Source organism: Scyliorhinus torazame, chromosome 10, assembly GCF_047496885.1.
Source record: "Scyliorhinus torazame isolate Kashiwa2021f chromosome 10, sScyTor2.1, whole genome shotgun sequence".
Lineage (NCBI taxonomy): Eukaryota > Metazoa > Chordata > Chondrichthyes > Carcharhiniformes > Scyliorhinidae > Scyliorhinus > Scyliorhinus torazame.
The window spans coordinates 214,906,670-214,926,932 of NC_092716.1; the positions used below are offsets into that span (position 1 = coordinate 214,906,670).

At 43.0% G+C, this 20,263-nt stretch overlaps 1 protein-coding gene across 1 annotated transcript in view; it reads right to left on the reverse strand.

The window, feature by feature from the left end:
- Positions 1-6,836: 6,836 nt before the first annotated feature.
- Positions 6,837-20,263, reverse strand: part of tmem86a (transmembrane protein 86A) — a 57,660-nt gene continuing 44,233 nt past the window's right edge. Inside the window, exon 3 of the mRNA XM_072466359.1 lies at positions 6,837-16,374. Coding sequence (XP_072322460.1) covers positions 15,941-16,374 — 434 coding nt within the window. The 3' untranslated portion in view covers positions 6,837-15,940. The remainder of the gene's footprint in view (positions 16,375-20,263) is intronic.

Below are 20,263 nucleotides of genomic sequence, written 5' to 3' on the forward strand. Positions count from 1 at the left end.
TCCTTATCTCATCAATGGGGGGGGGGGGGCAGGCCGGTTTGATCGCAAACAGATTGGAGCCCGGCCCAATCCTAGATTTTGGCGTCTCCTGTGATTTAACGGCATTGTCGCGTTCTCGTTTAAGCCCAACGCAGCCATTAAATCACACCTGGAATCAGAGAACAGATATGGTCCATATTTCTGATGAAGGCCTGGTTCGGGCGTGTGTGCCACAAATGCAGAGCTCCAGTATGGTGTAAAAAAAAAAAAAAGAGAGCATCCAAAGTATGGAAGTTATTGATAAATCTTTATAAGGCTCTAGTTCGCTGCCAGCTTCAATACAGCGTTCAACTCTGGGCACTTTAGTAAGGATTTGAAGGCATTAGAGAGGGTACAGAAAATATTTAGTAAGGTTGCGTGCAGCATGGTGGCACAGTGGATAGCACTGCTGCCTCACAGCGCAAGGGACCCAGGTTCAATTCTGACCTTGGGCGACCGTCTGTGTGGAGTTATCATATTCTCTCAGTGTCTGCATGGGTTTCCTCCGGGTGCTCCAGTTCCTCCGGGTGCTCCAGTTTGCTCCCAAAGAAGGGAGAACAGGGTTGGGGAACTTCAGTTATAAGTATAAATTGGGACTTCCGGGTGCGGCGATGACCAGCTAAGTCGCACGTTTCAGCAGCTCCCGGTGGAACGGACTTTTGGGCTCTTAAGAGCCCCAACGGCAATTTTAACGGCTAAAAGTACTGTGCGGTAAACCAGAAGGGAATCCCCCCTGGATACGGATGGAAAAAGGAGAGGAAAGTGGCCGGATTGCGGTGGATCCTCTAGAGCAGCGGCAAGGAAGGCAAGCAAAAACCAAGATGGCGTCGGAAGGTGGCAGTTTAATATGGGGCCCTGAACAACACGAGTTTTTGAAACGCTGCGTGGAAGAGCTTAAAAAGGAGATGAAGAAGGAGCTGTTGGCCCCGATATTACAGGCGATTGAAGGGTTAAAAGATGAGCAAAAGACCCAGGAGCGGGAGCTTCGGGTCGTGAAGGCAAAGGCTGCCGAGAACGAGGACGATATACAGGGCCTGGTGGTGAAGACGGAGATGCACGAGGCACACCATAAACGATGTGTGGAAAGGCTGGAGGTGCTGGAGAATAATGCGAGGAGGAAGAATTTAAGGATTCTTGGTCTTCCTGAAGGTGCAGAAGGGGCGGACGTCGGGGCATATGTGAGCACGATGCTGCACTCGTTAATGGGAGCGGAGGCCCCGACAGGTCCGTTGGAGGTGGAGGGAGCATACCGAGTGATGGTGCGAGGACTGAGAGCAGGAGAAATTCCCAGAGCCATAGTGGTGAGATTCCTCCGTTTTAAGGACAGAGAGATGGTCCTCAGATGGGCAAAGAAAACTCGGAGCAGTAGGTGGGAGAACGCGGTGATCCACGTATATCAAGACTGGAGTGCGGAGGTGGCGAGAAGGAGGACGAGCTTTAATCGGGCCAAGGCGGTGCTTCATAAAAAGAAGATAAAATTTGGAATGCTGCAACCGGCAAGACTGTGGGTCACATATCGAGGGAGGCACCACTACTTTGAGACGGCGGATGAAGCGTGGACATTTATTGTTCGAGAAATTGGAATAAGCGGGTTATTAAAAAAGAACGTTTGGGACAAAGTGGTGGGGCGAATATGGGGGGCGAAGAGGGGGGAAAGATGATTTTTATGTTGTTAATCCTGCGACCCGGTAACTTTTCTCTCTTCCACAGGTTGTGGGGGAGGGAGGAAGGGAGGTGGAGGAGCTGGGGGCGTAGGCCATTGGGGGCGGGGCCAAAAGGGAAGCGCGGGCTTTGTTCCCGCGCTATGATAATTATGGCGGGAATAGGGAAGCAGGAAGGAGGGGGCGTCGCACGGTGCGAGCCGAGGTCACGGGGGGAAGCCGAGGTCGGCCAGAGTTTGCTGACTTCTGGGAGCAACATGGGGGGTGTAACTACGCTAGTGGGGGATCTAGCGGGGGGGGGGGATTTACTGGGTTACTGCTGCTGGGGACAAGGGGGAGCTGGTATGGGGTGGGGTGGGCGGGGCGGGAGGGCACCGCCTGGGGGGGGACACAGCTGCGTGGGAACCGGGTGAGGAGCTGGATAAAAGGGGATGGCTAATCGACAAGGGGGGGGGGGGTAAAGAGCCCCCCAACCCGGTTGATCACGTGGAATGTGAGAGGGCTGAACGGGCCGATAAGGTGTGCGAGTACCCGTGCCCTCTTAAGAAACTTAAGGCAGATGTGGTTATGTTACAGTAGACGCATTTGAAACTGATAGACCAGGTTAGACTACGCAAAGGATGGGTGGGGCAGGTGTTTCATTCGGGGCTAGATGCGAAAAACAGGGGGGCGGCTGTACTAGTGGGGAAGCGGGTAAGGTTTGAGGCAAAGACCATAGTGGCGGATAGTGGGGGCAGATACGTGATGGTGAGTGGCAAATTACAGGGGGAGGCGGTGGTCTTGGTGAACGTATATGCCCCGAACTTGGATGATACCAACTTTATGAGGCGCATGTTAGTACGTATCCCGGACCTAGAGGTGGGGAAGTTGGTAATGGGTGGAGATTTTAACACGGTGCTGGAACCAGGGCTGGACAGATCGAGGTCCAGGACTGGAAGGAGGCCGGCAGCAGCCAAGGTGCTTAAAGACTTTATGGAGCAGATGGGAGGAGTAGACCCATGGAGATTTAGCAGACCTAGGAGCAAGGAGTTTTCGTTTTTCTCCTATGTCCACAAAGTTTATTCGCGAATAGACTTTTTTGTTTTGGGAAGGGCATTGATCCCAAAGGTGAGGGGGACGGAGTATACGGCGATAGCTATTTCGGATCACGCTCCACACTGGGTGGACTTGGAGATAGGGGAGGAAAAAGAACGGCGTCCACCCTGGAGAATGGACATGGGACTAATGGCGGATGAGGGTGTGTGTCTAAGGGTGAGGGGGTGTATTGAAAAGTACTTGGAACTCAATGATAATGGGGAAGTCCAGGTGGGAGTGGTCTGGGAGGCGCTGAAGGCAGTGGTTAGAGGGGAGCTGATATCAATCAGGGCACATAAAGGAAAGCAGGAGAGTAGGGAACGGGAGCGGTTGCTGCAAGAACTTCTGAGGGTGGACAGGCAATATGCGGAGGCACCGGAGGAGGGACTGTACAGGGAAAGGCAAAGGCTATACGTAGAATTTGATTTGCTGACAACGGGTACTGCAGAGGCACAGTGGAGGAAGGCACAGGGTGTACAGTACGAATATGGGGAGAAGGCGAGCAGGTTGCTGGCCCACCAATTGAGGAAAAGGGGAGCAGCGAGGGAAATAGGGGGAGTGAGGGATGAGGAGGGAGAGATGGAGCGGGGAGCGGAGAGAGTGAATGGAGTATTCAAGGCATTCTATGAAAGATTATATGAAGCTCAGCCCCCGGATGGGAAGGAGAGAATGATGTGTTTTCTGGACCAGCTGGAATTTCCTAAGGTGGAGGAGCAGGAGAGGGTGGGACTGGGAGCACAGATCGAAATGGAGGAAGAAGTGAAAGGAATTAGGAGCATGCAGGCGGGGAAGGCCCCGGGACCGGATGGATTCCCAGTTGAATTTTACAGAAATATGTGGACTTGCTCGCCCCGCTACTGATGAGGACCTTTAATGAGGCAAAGGAAAGGGGACAGCTGCCCCCGACTATGTCAGAGGCAACGATATCGCTTCTCCTAAAGAAGGAAAAAGACCCGCTGCAATGCGGGTCCTATAGGCCTATTTCCCTCCTGAACGTAGACGCTAAGATTCTGGCCAAGGTAATGGCAATGAGGATAGAGGATTGTGTCCCGGGGGTGGTCCATGAGGACCAAACTGGGTTTGTGAAGGGGAGACAGCTGAATACGAATATACGGAGGCTGCTAGGGGTAATGATGATGCCCCCACCAGAGGGGGAAGCGGAGATAGTGGTGGCGATGGATGCCGAGAAAGCATTTGATAGAGTGGAGTGGGATTATTTGTGGGAGGTGTTGAGGAGATTTAGCTTTGGAGATGAGTATATTAGATGGATACAGCTGCTGTATAGGGCCCCGATGGCGAGCGTGGTCACGAATGGACAGGGGTCTGCGTATTTTCGGCTCCATAGAGGGACGGGGCAGGGATGTCCTCTGTCCCCATTATTGTTTGCACTGGCGATAGAGCCCCTGGCAATAGCATTGAGGGGTTCCAGGAAGTGGAGGAGAGTACTCAGGGGAGGAGAAGAACACCAGGTATCTCTGTATGCAGACGATTTGTTGTTGTATGTGGCGGACCCGGCGGAGGGGGTGCCAGAGATAATGCGGATACTTGGGGAGTTTGGAGAATTTTCAGGATATAAACTGAACATGGGGAAAAGTGAGTTGTTTGTGGTGCATCCAAGGGAGCAGAGCAGAGAAATAGAGGACTTACCGCTGAGGAAGGTAACAAGGGACTTTCGCTACTTGGGGATCCAGATAGTCAAGAATTGGGGTACATTGCATAGGTTAAATTTAACGCGGTTGGTGGAACAGATGGAGGAGGACTTCAAGAGATGGGACATGGTATCCCCGTCACTGGCAGGGAGGGTGCAGGCGGTTAAAATGGTGGTCCTCCCGAGATTCCTCTTTGTGTTTCAGTGCCTCCCGGTGGTGATCAGGAAGGCTTTTTTCAAAAGGATTGAGAAGAGTATCATGAGTTTTGTGTGGGCCGGGAAGACCCCGAGAGTGAGGAAGGGATTTTTGCAGCGTAGTAAGGATAGGGGGGGGCTGGCACTACCGAGCCTAAGTGAGTACTACTGGACCGCCAATATCTCAATGGTATGTAAGTGGATGGGAGAAGAGGAGGGAGCGGCGTGGAAGAGATTGGAGAGTGCGTCCTGCAGGGGGACTAGCCTACAAGCTATGGTGACGGCGCCGTTGCCGTCCTCACCGAATAAATACACCACAAGCCCGGTGGTGGTGGCTACTCTCAAAATTTGGGGGCAGTGGAGACGGCATAGGGGAAAGACGGGAGCCTCGGTGTGGTCCCCAATAAGAAATAACCATAGGTTTGCTCCGGGGAGAATGGATGGGGGATTTGGAACATGGCAAAGAGCAGGAGTAACACAATTGAGAGATCTGTTTGTAGATGGGACGTTTGCAAGTCTGGGAGCGCGGACCGAAAAATATGGGTTGCCCCAAGGGAATGCATTCCGGTATATGCAACTGAGGGCTTTTGCGAGGCAACAGGTGAGGGAATTCCCGCAGCTCCCAACGCAGGAGGTGCAGGACAGAGTGATCTCAAAGACATGGGTGGGGGACGGTAAGGTATCAGACATATATAGGGAAATGAGGGACGAGGGGGAGATTATGGTAGATGAGCTGAAAGGGAAATGGGAAGAAGAGCTGGGGGAGGAGATTGAGGAGGGGCTGTGGGCTGATGCCCTAAGTAGGGTAAACTCATCGTCCTCGTGTGCCAGGCTAAGCCTGATACAATTAAAGGTGTTACACAGGGCGCATATGACTGGAGCACGGCTCAGTAAATTTTTTGGAGTAGAGGATAGGTGTGCGAGATGCTCGAGAAGCCCAGCGAATCACACCCACATGTTCTGGTCATGTCCGGCACTACAGGGGATTTGGGTGGGGGTGACAAAGGTGCGTTCGAAGGTGGTGGGGGTCCAGGTCGAACCAAGCTGGGAGTTGGCTATATTCAGGGTTGCAGAAGAGCTGGGAGTGCAGGAGGCGAAAGAGGCTGCTGTTTTGGCCGTTGCGTCCCTAGTAGCCCGGCGCAGTATACTGTTGATGTGGAAGGAAGCCAAGGCCCTGGGTGTGGAGACCTGGATAAATGACATGGCAGGGTTTATAAAGCTGGAACGGATTAAGTTCGTCCTAAGGGGATTGGCTCAAGGGTTCACCAGGCGGTGGCAACCGTTCGTCAAATACCTCACAGAAAGATAGAGGGAATGGAAAAGAAGACGACAGCAGCAGCAACCCAGGGGGGGGAGGGGGGGAGGAACCAGAAGGACTCTCAGGGATGTTAGTGTATAAGTATAATATGTATAGGTTGTTGTAATAGGTAATTGTATACTGGACGGCTGAATTGTATTTTTTGGAGGGTATTTATTTGGGACAAGGCAGTTGCCATTTAGTTTTGTTTTTTTAAATTTTGATGTTGTTTATATATTATTTCTTGTTTAAAAAACTGGCCATTGTTATTTCTATTGTTATATTACTGTGTGAAAGATACACAATGTACTGTTAAGGTTGGCCAAAAATTTTGAATAAAATATATATTTTTAAAAAGTATAAATTGGAGAATCTAGGCTGTTCTCCATGGAGAAGATTACAAGGAGATGTCACAGAGGTCTCCAAAATCATTAGAGAAAGAAAGGGAGAAGTTATTCCTACTGAGACAGAAAGGTTGAGGTAGCGAACCAAGTGACATCAATTTAAGGAGATTGGCAATAAAGACAAAGGTGACATGAAGAAAAGCTTTATTAGGTAGTGTGGCGATGTTCTGGAATGCACTGCCTCAGTGTACTGGAGGTAGATTCAATCACGGCTTACAAAAGAGAATTAGATAAATATCGAAGTAAATAAAACAGGGAAAGAACACGGGAGGGGTGTAGCTAAATTGCTCTTGCTGAGAGCTGGCATGGAGCTGTTAGCCAAACGGCCTTCTGGTGTGCTGTAAACATTCCATGATTCTCTGCTGGAGCATGCATGCCTGTGGGTGAGGATAGGGTGGGATTCAACAGCTTAATAGCCTGTCAACATTCAAACATGAAGAATGAGCACGCAGGCCTGGTCATCCACAGGACAGCATCCCACTGAAGATTCAGCAATTTAGGAGAGGGGGCATATATAAATAATAAATGTAAAATACCAATTTGGTTTGTACAATTTATTAACATACTTTAGACAGCCCCACTGACATCAATGGAATAGAGAATCAAACAAGATGTAAAACAGGCTGTCAATTTACTGCCACCCAATTTGCTCTATAGGCAAAGAACAATTTCACCGCATTATCTTTTACAATGAAAAGAAACACTTTTAAATGAAAGCACTGACAGAACAAACCAGGGTACATAAAATATACAAACCAAAGGCAGCTACCATCAGAATAAGATTCAGATTATTCAATGCATGCACCATGGTAACACTAACAGGATATCTATACTCAGAGCTCAGTAACACTGTATATGCGAGTTGACCAATGGAATTATAGCATAGGCAATACAGGTCAACTAATCATGAAATGGTCTATTATAAACTGTTGTTTATAATAGAAATAAAGCAATAATACAGCAATGGTTATTGCATGGTAGGTTTGCAGTGATACACTGTGTACAGATTCAACAATAACAAAATTGCAACCATTTTGAGAAGAACTAAATATGGTTATTACCTTTTGCCACAATCATACAAAAAGTTATTTCATAGAATTTACAGTGCAGAAGGAGGCCATTCGGCCCATCGAGTCTGCACCGGCTCTTTGAAAGAGCACCCTACCCAAGCCCACACCTCCACCCTATCCCCATAACCCTGTAACCCCACCCAACACTAAGGACAATTTTGGTCACTAAGGGCAATTTAGCATGGCCAATCCACCTAACCCGCACATCTTTGGACTGTGGGAGGAAACCGGAGCACCCGGAGGAAACCCACGCACACACTGGGAGAATGTGCAGACTCCACACAGTGACACAAGCCGGGAATCGAATCTGGGACCCTGGAGCTGTAAAACAATTGTGCTAACCACCATGCTGCCCTAAATTATGTCCAGTCTAAAATGGGATGAGTGGCAACCAGGCTTAAAATAATTCTTTTGTAAAAGGCAATAGATCTCTGGATTGTGTATGAGAGTTGGTGCCTTCCATTCTCTTATACGGACACTAGGGTTAGATTCTCCTATTCATTAACAAAGGGAAGAAAGTCCAGTCATTTAGTAGTAGCGAAGACTCAACAGAAACCAATTGCACTGTCCCTGCAATTAAATTCACATTTAATTAGGATTCCACTTGTCATATCAAAACAAAACACTTTTAACCAACAGCCATTCATCTAAAATGGAATAGCAACCAATTTTCCTCAACTTTAAGAAATTCTTAAAATTAAAAGCAAAAATCCACAAACTCAACCATAACCAACGTAAGCGGTCTGCAGAGCAGTTTCAATCTTTTAAATTTTGCTGTATTACTTTAAAAGTTTTCAGTTTTATCATAAAGCTCTTAACTTGGAAGGTCTTCAAAAAATCGTGCACTAGAAAGAATTCAGTCACCTTGCAAGCCACGGAAGTCTTGGATTAGTAAATACGCTGTTTACAAAATTGCTGATCCTTGACCTTACCAGCAATACCTCACAACTCCCATTAAACCCATCAGCATAATCATACAATCTCTCGCAAGGGAGGGTGGCTACCTTGCATGTGTTCTATATGCCAATTCTTAAAAACACTTTTAAAGTGTTAAAATCTTCATCAATGGTGCAGAGACCCAGTATAAGCAGATCTTTGCCCTATCCAGAGCCAGGCGAATACAGTTTCCCCAGGCACAGAAAAAGAAAATAAATGCATATCTCTTCTTTAGCAAAATATTGCTTTTTCATAGATAACATGTGTCTCCTTACTCAGTCCTAATACTGCATTATATATATATATATTATACACACACACATACATACACACTGTTTCTGTTCCTGTGTACAGAAGAACAGGGATTAAAACACTAGAAATACTTCTGAGAAATATCATAATTCAGGCACTTAACATACTCCCGACAAATTATTGTCTGCTATTTTAACAAGAATTTTTAAAAAATCAAAAGTACTATTTTTGTTTAGACTGCAAAAGGAATGGATACAAATATGCTCGACATTCATACTCTTTACCGTGTAAAGTAGTAAGATAATAGCAGGTCATAATGCCAAATATTTCAGAAGAGTAGCTGAAACCTATTCTACCAGTACAACTCTTCGGCATACATACGCTGACAATAGTCAGAGCAGGTGTAACTGGCCTCAGTACCTTTGCTTGGGAAGGGCAGGTAAAATAAAGTTTATGACTACATCACCGGATCTATATCCAGTGTCTACTACTGAAATACATGGTGAAGCTGTTGGAAAGTGAGGACAAACAAGCCTCGACTCTGAAGCTCCTTGTGTCAGAGCAGCTGCCATTTATCTAGCTCCGCACAAAGAATGAGTATATACGAAAGGGAGGCCAGTGTCCACCGAACACTCCCTCAGCAAAAAATCTTAATATCCAAGGAAAGGAATGTCAAACATAAATGGAATTAAAAAGCACCAATGTGAAATTTGGTTACCACTAACTTAAGAATTTTAAATACTGAAAAGGTAAATTGGAAGTCTAAAGGAGTTGATGAGAAGGAACATTGGAAGTCTCAAGGAGTTGATAAGGACTGTGTCCCCAGTCTATGAAATGAAGCGCTAACCCACGAGAAGGAAATATGTGCATTTGTAAAGCACTTTATCATTGTCTCAGAAGTGCATGTTAGGTATAATGAATTACTTTGAACTACAATGATCTTTTCTCATAACAGAACCTCATAAGCAGCAAGATGAATGAGCTGTTAATCTGTTTTTTTGGTGGTGTTAGTTGAGAGGGTTATGTTGGGTCAAGTCACCAGGCAATCACTACTCTTTAATGGGATCGTAGGGCCTGAACAGGTAGGCAGGGTCTCAATTTCACATCTCAGCTGGAGGTCAGCACTGCATTTGAAATGTCAGTCGAGACCAAGAGAGCTGAGTTCTTGGTGATGGTTTGAACTAGCTAACTTCAGACAGAGCGGAGTGCTACTCTGCCAAGTTGCTCTCGCAATACAGAAATTAACTATTATGCGGGACTGGTTGTATGAGTAATGAATGCGGCGAAGATGAGTGCTGGACTTATTGGACCAGCCAGCTGTACAAATACTACACAACCAATTCTAAAAATGTATCGCCTCTGCTATCATGCAAGTTCATTAAGTATGACTTTGCCAGAGCTGGAACTGAGAAACACAGAGCTGTAAAGAATCACACAGGAGTTGATCATTTCCTTTTACTTTGAATCAACTATGCACACACACAGAGGTACATGCCAGACAGCAGTGAATTCTTCCCTTTTATCCAGAGTACTCTGGATAGTGGTTACTGTACTGGCATATGCACGTAATAGGTTGTGCTCAGTGAATTGCGTACACCAGGGCACGCCAAGACATCTTAGCTAACAGGTTTACTCACTGGCTGTTTCATTGACTTGAAACAGAAATAACAAAGTATCACTGACAGGGAACACAAACTCCTGTCACATGTCCAGTAGACAGATTGGCAGTACACAGTCAACATTCTTGTGGTATGTTCCAATTGATCAAAACAGAACTTACACACCCAACCTTCTCAAAACACAGAGCTGAGGGAAGTGAGCCCTCCCTGAATATAAATCTAAATTTAGATGATCACCAGTCTAACTTAACTCAGCTGATTTAAACTTGAAGGCAGAAGGGGAGATACAATTGGCCTCAACATCCGTAAATTAGGGAGAAAGGTAAATCAGTTAGAGGTCACATTCCTGACCTGATGCTTCCAATTTAGGTTAATGGACTTGAAATGAGTGAGGAATGGGCTGACTCTGATGCTCCACAAATGGCTTCCTAACTAGGCTCATGCAGAAAGAATGACCAATTATGAACATTTTTAAAGCTCTCAATAAACATTTTTTGGAAAACATGTTTAAAATTCAATGTAGAATGTTTTTAAAAAAAATTCTGATTGCTTTGGGTTTTTAAAAAATTCATATTATTTCCTCTTTACAGTACTGTTTGATTCTCTCATGCCTTGCAATATTTTGCTTGTTTCTTTCCTAACCAGTGTACTAGAAACATGATAGATTTAATTGATAAAAGCTTACCAAATTGACCTCCCAGTCTTTGCTTTGTCCTATGACAACACACAAGGCTAGAGAGTTGACTTAATGCAATAGTGTAAAATGGGTGATTGGAAATCAGCAGCTTGATTTACACCTACCTTGATTTTTATCTTCATTAAAGTCTGAAATAAAAACAAATTGCTGGAAGCACTCAGTAGGCCTGTAGAGGAAGAAATAGCGTTAACATTTCAGGTCAGGTCAATGAATGATTATCAACCTGAAACATTACAAAGGCAGGAGAATGGAGATGTGGAACGTATCAGCCATGATTGAATGGCAGAGCAGACTCGATGGGCCAAATGACCTAATGCTGCTCCTATAACGTATGGTTTTATGGCCAGCCCAAACTACACCGTGACCTGATATATGTGCTATATATGTGTACACATTTGCTTGACTCACTAGAATCTGAACATCAGCTTAGAATAAACATTAAAGAGATCTTAAACTTCACTTTTAAAGTTCCAAGTTTTTCTAGCCTCTCCCTTACAAAACTGAACAAGATGCAAATGCTGGTTCTGTAATAAGAAATACTTGTCTCATCTCTAGCCTCGGACGTCTCTTTACCTATTGCAATCTTTCTTACTTCCTTCTATTTTGGCAATATTGTAGAGATCATTACTCATCTGAACTTTCCCTTTTACATCCCATTAACCCTCATCACTGTCTCGAACTCTCTTCCCTCACCTTTCCATCTCCCTGAAATCTTCAAGATGTTAGAATCTTAACATTCACTTACTTGTTTTTTTTTGCGCTCTTTTCAACCTTGGTGATATCAAGCACTGGGTCTTCATCTACGTTTGTATATTATTGTGGACGGAGCTCTCAATTGTCCTACTCTGCATACAAAGCCTATGTTATTAATAATCTTACTATTCATTGTATTTCAACAACCCAAATGTACATGCTTCAATTGTCTGTTTCTGGAAAAATATTCTTATGTTATATTGCAAATTAAAAGCATTTATGTTTATTGTTCAATATTCGTAATTGTGGATATTATTGCTAGGATACTTTCCACTTTGTGACCTTAGTGTCAGCACCAAGTACTCAGTTAATGCACACAGCCTCAAGGATGTATTTCAATTCCAATTTCACGACAGCATCCCATATTGCATCAGTGTGGCATTTTTCGATTTCTCACCCTCTGGTTCTCTAGGAAGTTTAATATCAACTGCCAACACATTGGGGGCAGTACTGTGCTGTGCATCTCTGACTGATAGAAACTGGATTGACACCTCCCTTGTAAGGAACTCTTCCAGCCAGTGGACAACATATTGCACAAAACTCCATCCAGCTGAATTTCAATCCAGATTCCGGGACGAAAGGCCAGTTTCTAACCTACTGCACCATCCGCCTCCACAGGCCATATAAATATAATGACAGCATTGCTTATTGTGATTACAGCAGTCAGTCTTTAATCAAATACACTGAACTAACTCGAGACATTGGACTCAGGATTGTGGGATTATCCGCACATTAACCAATACACCTCAATATTGTGCGCCAAAAGTCTTGTGCAATAAGCGTCATCATATGACAAATCTGAAATGACCACTAAGTGTTACACTGCTCAAAATAGTCCCTCGCACAGGATTGGAAGAACAGAATTGCACTGCTCTTGATTTTCATAGCTCCAATGGACCCAACATCACACACCCAGCAATACACTTCCTTGGAAAGTCATAACACAGGTGTAATTTAAATGACATGTTTTAACTGGTGTGCTTCTCATCAAAATTAGTGGAGGAGTGTAAGAATGATCTTGTGGTTTATAACTCCATCTAAACCAGTTTAATTTCTCAGTCTTAACCATTCTAAAGGCATATTCTCTTGGAGAGCTATGTATAAAATCTACAAACTAGCTAATGCATCAGATAATTAATGCAGTGAGTAGCTGAGCAATACAAGACAAGCAAATTCCCATGCTGTATTTATGGTCTGTGCTGAATTAACTGATCTCAGCTGCAGCACTGTTAAGGGCATTACAATCAGCTTCAGCAGCCTGTCCACATACAAAAGGTACAGGAGCTAGTTACACACAGCAGTCAAAATACTGTAGGTAGTAGCCAGTTAAACACAGCCGTTTACATACTGTAGGCATAGTTGACAGTTGCATAGCAGTCTAAATACTGTAGGATACAGGAGTCACTAATACATAGCAGTTACATATCAAAGGTATAGTAGACAGTTGCACAGCAGTCTAAATACTGTAGGGCACAGCATAGTTGACAGTTGCATAGCAGTCTAAATACTGTAGGATACAGGAGCCACTGATACACAGCAGTTAACATACCAAAGGTATAGTAGACAGTTGCACAACAGTCTAAATACTGTAGGGTACAGGAAACAGTTACAAACAGTCTACATAATGTAGTACAGGAGACAGTTACACTCTTTTTATACTGTAGGTACAGGAAACAATTACACTAATATATTCAGTGTAGATACAGCAGATAGTTAAACAGAATTGCGTAGATACAGGAGAGTTACACACAGCTGTCTGTATACTTTTGGTGCAAGAAATGGTTACACATGCAGCTTGAATGACAACTCTCCTCTGCCTACGTACATCTCTCTGCAGAGCTCGCGCCAATAAACGGATAGCTGTCTTGCCTATATATTAAAGTTCTCGGGTTGGTAACACTTACACTCCTAGTACAGTGAAACCAATAGATAATGCTGTAACAGTAATGCCTATTATTCCTACTTTGTGCAGTAACTTCTCTCAGCTCTCAGATAAAAGAACAAAGTACTTTGTCTGACAAACTGTGAGAAAGGAATCGAGAATAAAATAGTAAAATGGAACATTAGGCTCTGATGCACACCTGTTAAAAAGGGGATAAGTCCAGGAGCAATATTTTTTGTTCAGTATATCTCCACCATTCTCCATTTCACAATTAAAAAGCCAGGTCCTGAAATTTCAGAGGTTCTTCAGCCCTCCAGTTAATGGAAGCTAGAGAGAAATAGCATTAAAAAGATGGGTACATTGAACACAGAGCTCCTGCTGGGCATTTCTCCAATTCTAATTAACTATTTTATAAACCCTGGTACAGTCACTCCTCATCCAGGTATGCAAGTCGCACATGGCCTGGCACAAGAGATAGAGTAAATACAGTAGTGCTGATGGAAGAGTCATATTCAGATACACTGACAATTGCTTCATGCCAAGCTAGAAAAATCCACAGAATGTAAACTCAGCCAGAAAGTTAAATCCTGATGAAATTTCAACTGCGACCAGCAGGCGACTCAGCTGGTTAAGACCAGTGAGTAGCTGAGCTGTACAATCCATGAAGGATTCAGATTTGATCTGTTCGGATACAAGAGTTGGAGTTTCAGAGTTCCTGGATGCGGATTTTGAAGGAACAATAAAAATCTGTCAAGGACTTTGGTTTCTGATTGCTATTCAGTAACCCCTGCTGGAAAGAGAGCATGTGTTGAGGACAAGCTGTGATGCCAGCACCATCAAATAAGCTTTCATTGCTCAATGCATCAGCCAACACTCAACACATCAGCTTACCCATGGCTACCGGGTAAGCTACCGGACTGCCAGCAGCCTCCGAACCATATCTCAGCTTGAGTCAAATCGTTCAAAAAGGGGAGAAGAGAAAATCAGAGGGGAAAATTAAAATGTGACAAAATTGGCAATTTAAAAGTAAAATATTTGATGATTATATTTTGGTACACTTTCATTACGAGCCTAACTTCTGTGGAAAGTTGTCTGGCAAAACTAGAGGTGCAGAAGTGATTTTCTCAGTACACAATACCAGTGAGGAGCCTCACCCATCTGAAATTCAAAGGTGTGCTTTCCACACTTTTCTGTCCATGTTTGGCAACGGTCCCCATCACGAGTGCTTATTCATGAAATTATGCTCCACAAACAGGCATGGTATCAGTGTGGACTAGCATCATCATGTACTGGATCCAAGAAGAGCTGTGATGAACTTCTCTCCCACGTTACATAACATAAAAGGTTAGATTTTCCCCACAGCACATGGTGGATGACACTTAAAATAGGATACTGCTTATAATTAAACGACTGAAATACAACATATTTTATCAGGGAAAAGTTTGCCGTAAGATTTAAATTTAGGTCCCCTCTCAGCATCCACGCAATACATATATCATATAAAAAAACCCGAGAAATTGCAACACAGCAGATGATCATTTGGCCATTAAACCTGTTCTGGCTCTTCAACTGGCCTTTTCTACTGTAATCCCGTTTCCCTAACCTTTCCCTGAAACAGAGACCACTTTGTACAAGAGGTAGATACTGCATAATGTGGATCAGGGCCAGAATGGTCGCCTGGACTAGTTCGGATTGCCTCAGGGGACCAGAAAGAAAGATTTCCTATTCCCCCCTCCCTTAATTTGTCTGGGTTTTAAATCTGGTTTCACATCACTCCCATGAGATTACATGGTTTCTGGGTGGGGTAGGGAATGTATTTATTATGATGCACAAGGCATAATATTTGTATGAACCAAGTGGTCTTTTCCTGTTTGTCATTTTCCTTATGCTTATTCATCCTTTCTTTTACATTCTTCCCTTCCAAATATTTTCCAATTCCCTTTAAATGTCATTATAGTTTCTTTTTCAAACCATGTAACAACCAAGTGATATTGGTTTAAAAGCTTCCACATAAGCAAAGGACATTTAGGAACATTATTAAGGGAGAATGAGATTAGCTTGTCACAGAATTCAGTCATTAAAAATGAGGCCAGCTCTCTCTCTCTCTGATTCTAGGGATAATTATTGAAATTCATTTGGACCATTTCTATCTCATTACTGATGGGCAGGGCATCTACAGCACAAAACTGCAGCATGATGAGAACAATCAGCCAGGGTTCAGCTTGAGTGCTGGCTGTCCTGGTTTCAACCACAGTATTTACACCGGTCTGACTGCAGACTACATCTTGGAGGTAACAATAAGCTAACACAGAAGCAAACCAATGAAAATAAATCACGTGGCTCTAAATCAGATCACACCATAGTTTTCCAAGTGTCTGTGCTCACTAGAACTCAGGAATACTTTGTTAGGTTATTGTGGGAGGTGGTTTGTCCCTCAGTTTATCTTGCTGTTGTTCCGATTTGTATTGTCCTTGCATTCCACGACTGACAGGGCAATAAGCATCTGGGCAGCATAGTAAGTGGCCATGATGATGGCCCGGGAGTAAGGCACGGGGAAGCAAAACTTATTAACAGCAATGGTGAGGTCAGACACCATGAAGAGCACAGCTCCGAGACAGGCACATAGTTTGGTCCACGTCCAGAGGTCGTTGAAGAGCTGCACCCCCGCAATGGCTCGCCAGCCCATGAATCCAATCAGAGCGATGTAAACTGCCACCAGGTAGGTGAAAGGGCCAGAAAGGTATGGATAGAGCAAGCAGTAACAGACTCCACAAATAACCACCACTCCACAGCCAGGTTCAGGATTCAGGGGCTTCATTCCAAAGGCGGAGGTGTAGAGAATATGCGAGATTGCGAACATGAGCAGGCCTGAGGAGTTAGTAAGAGAAAGCATTGTAAACAGTACAGTTTTTTGGTTTAAAATACAGAGATAAAAACTCTCAACATTGGAAGTTTAAAATAAAGACAACTGATTTTATAAAGCTCTTCAAAATGGCTCCACTGATAAAAAGGACTTTCTGGAGTGGGACAGATTAATTCAGTTCATAAAGGTTCCTGGTTTGACGTCCCAACGACCACGAGTTAGCTGATCACGGGTTGGAATACAACTAGTTTCAACACTTATGGCTAGAGGGAGGAAAAAGAAAAATCATCTATGGTTCTCACCCCAATGATCCCTGTTCGAAAAGTGTGCATCCATAACCATGGTAGGATGGATATGTCGTGATATCCTGACATTGAATATTCAAACAATACTCACTGCCCATAGTCACAACATGAATTGAACAGGCATTTTAGGAGATAACAGAAGATTATCAATAAGTGTGGAAGCATGACATAGGGGTTATTTGTGGCTTCATGGGAAAAGTGTAGTGAGAACAATATGCCTCTGTTCCTTAATATTCCTTCTGTTCCTTAAAAAATTAAGGAGTTCAATGCTTCATTAAAGATTAAACATTTTGGACATAATAAATTGTCATGTGAGAGTGCCTTTAAGAAATGGATGTTTACACAATGTACCTTTAAGAAAATGCAGTGATGTCAGAGTGTGGGTGGAGCTGGGTTTCAGATCAGCCATTTTGCAGTTTTAAGTTTTGCAGTTTGAAAAGAGCTTGGGGGGGTCTGTGTTTGCAGTGAGCTGGATCTCTGCCATGAAAGACTATCTCTGGATCATTTGGGCGATTTAAACTCATAATAGTAAAGCCTTTAACCTGATGTGATTATGTTTAAAGGTGTTAAGTCTCTTGGAAGTTTGAAGGAACATTTTGAGGAATTATTTACTGTTGCAATATTTTCTGAGTTATCTTTGAAGTAAGGGGTGTTAAGAGATCCAATGTTTATTTCAGATGTTAAGTTGAGTTCATGGAATAAACAGTGTTTTGTGTTTAAAAACCCACGTGCCCATAATTGTAATCCCACACGTAGGGAACCAGCCGTGTGCTAGGAAAAGCAACAAATACATTAAAGGGTGAGGTTGGTTGAACTCCATGACACATTTTGGGGTTCTGAAAACGCCTCGCCCATAACAAAATATAACAAAACCCCAAATTAGAAAAAGCTAAATATTAGTTAAGTTCAGAGCATTTTGCCACCAACTGAACCCAAACAATTGATATCAGTGCTCATATATTTACATCATTTGTATACATCATCTGTTACATTGGCCATCAAAACATCTCTGGCATTTCTTTTATTAAAATACATTCAGAATTAAGGAAATAAAATTGTCACAGGGCAGCTGACAGGAAAGGAATGACAACAAAAATATAAGATACTCTGAGGCCTTATCCAGTCAATACAGACACTGTGGGGCCTCACCCCATTGGTACAGACGTTACAAGGAGGAAGGTAAGTGACTGATTAGTTGGTAAGCATTTTTCCTTATCAAAACTGCAGGAATTTTTAAGTATAATATTGAAATGAAATGAAAAGAAAATCGCTTATTGTCACAAGTAGGCTTCAAATGAAGTTACTGCGAAAAGCCCCTAGTCGCCACATTCCGGCGCCTGTTTGGGGAGGCTGGTACGGGAATTGAACCGTGCTGCTGGCCTGCCTTGGCCTGCTTTAAAAGCCAGCTCTTTAGCCCTGTGCTAAACCAGCCCCTTTCATTGAAATAATAAGAATAATACATTTGTTTTTACTAGATATGGACTACCAAAAGAAATTCAATCAGATCAAGGATCCACGTTCATGACAAAGTTATTCAAGGAAGTCATAGATATCTTAGGAATAAAGCAATTTAACTCAATGGCGTATCATCAGCATTAAACTCTAAAGACCATGATGGGGACCTATAGGCAAGATTGTACAGAGGATTGGGATAAAGGAATTCCATTTGCACTATTTGCAAATAGAGATGCACCTAATGAATCATCTAAATTCAGTCCATTCAAGTTGATTTTTGGTTAAAAGGTGAGAGGACCACTTAAATTGATGAGTCAGCGGTCAGAGACTACGTTGTTGGACTCTGTGTCAAACTTTAGGGAGAGATTAACTAGGGCTTGTGTTGGCTAAGACACATTTAGAATTGTCACAACATGTGATGAAAATAAGAGGTGGATAAGAAATTAAAAATCTGTTGTCTTGTTCGTGGGGAGAAAGTACTAGTATTGTTGCCAATGGTGGGTGAACCATTAAAATCAAGTGAGGTGAATTATTTGATAACACCAGACAGAAGGAAAACTAGAGTGTGTCATATTAATATGCTCAAAAGGTATTTTGATAGAGAAGGAAAGAGTTAGTCGTAACTCGGGGAGAAGAGATAAATCCAGACAATTCTGAATTTGACATTCCTCAAATTAAATGGAATACTGAGGAAATATTTAAAAATTGGATTAATTACGGAGTTACTTTCCAACCTAAAAGAGTGAAATGACCTAAAAGAGTTATTACAGTCACATAGAGCTGTATGTAGGAATAAATTATTAAGTATGAAAATAATTATGCATGATGTAGATATAGGAAATGCTATTCCCATTAAACAACATCCATATAGGCTCAATACACCAAAGTTAGTACAGGTACAAAAGGAGATCGACAACATGCTTAAGGAGGATAGCATCGAACTGAGTTGCAGCAATTGGAGCTCACCGATTCTCATGGTTCCAAAACCAGATGGTACACAACGATTGTGTGTGGACTATAGAAAGGTCAACACAGTTACAAAGTCAGATTCGTACCCTATTCCTAGTTTGGAAGACTGTTGAAAAGGTGGGACAAGAATATTTCATTATCAAACTTGATTTACTTAAAGGATATTGGCATGTACCTTTGTCAGACAGGGCAAAGAAGGAGGTTTTGGCTTTTGTGACAACAAATGGTCTGTATCAACTCAAGGTCATGCCATTTGGAATGAAGAATGTGTTGCTGGTATTCAGTGAAACATGGAAGGAGCATTTGGAACATAAAACAACTGTTCCAACCATTAAAGGAAACTGGATTGATGATAATTTGGCTAAGAGTGAACTTACAAAAGCTCAAGTCACCTTCTTAGGCCACAACATTGGACATGGTCAGATGGTTCCATAGAATGTCAAAACAAACGTTTTTGGAGAATTTCCAATACCATTGACTTGGGGAGATGTTCTGAGATTTCTGGGCATGAGTGGTTTCTACCAGAAATTCATGCCCAGTTTCAGCAGCGTGGTTGCTCCACTGACTGAACTTCTAAAAAAAAAAATGTAACGTTTCGGTGGACTGCAGAATGTCAGGAGGCATTCGATAATCTGAAGACTGTGTTAACATCGCAACAGTGTTGATGACCCTTAATTATGCCAAGCCATTTAAGGTGGCAATTGATGCAAACGATATGGGTGTAGGTGCTGCACTGGTACGGGAAGGTGATGAAGGAATTGAAAGACCAATTGGATATTTTTCTAGAAAACTCAACATTCACCAAAAGAGACCTTGAGTTTGGTATCGGTGTTAAATATTTTAACAGCTATGTTAGTAACAATTTATTTGACACAATTGTACATACGGATCATAATCCATTAAAATTCTTGGCAAATTTAAAACACAAAACTATTCAGATGAAGTTTATGATTACAACAGTTTAATTTACGAATTCTCCATGTGGCAGGAAGATAAAATGTGATTGCTGATGTTTTATCGCGACTATAACATACAAAAAGATTAAAATGAACTATATTCATGTTGATGTTTGCTTGTTTAAAAATGTAAAATTATATATCTCAAAGTATACAGTATATGTAATCTTCGAAAGTATACGGTATATGTAAGAAATGATGAAGCCATC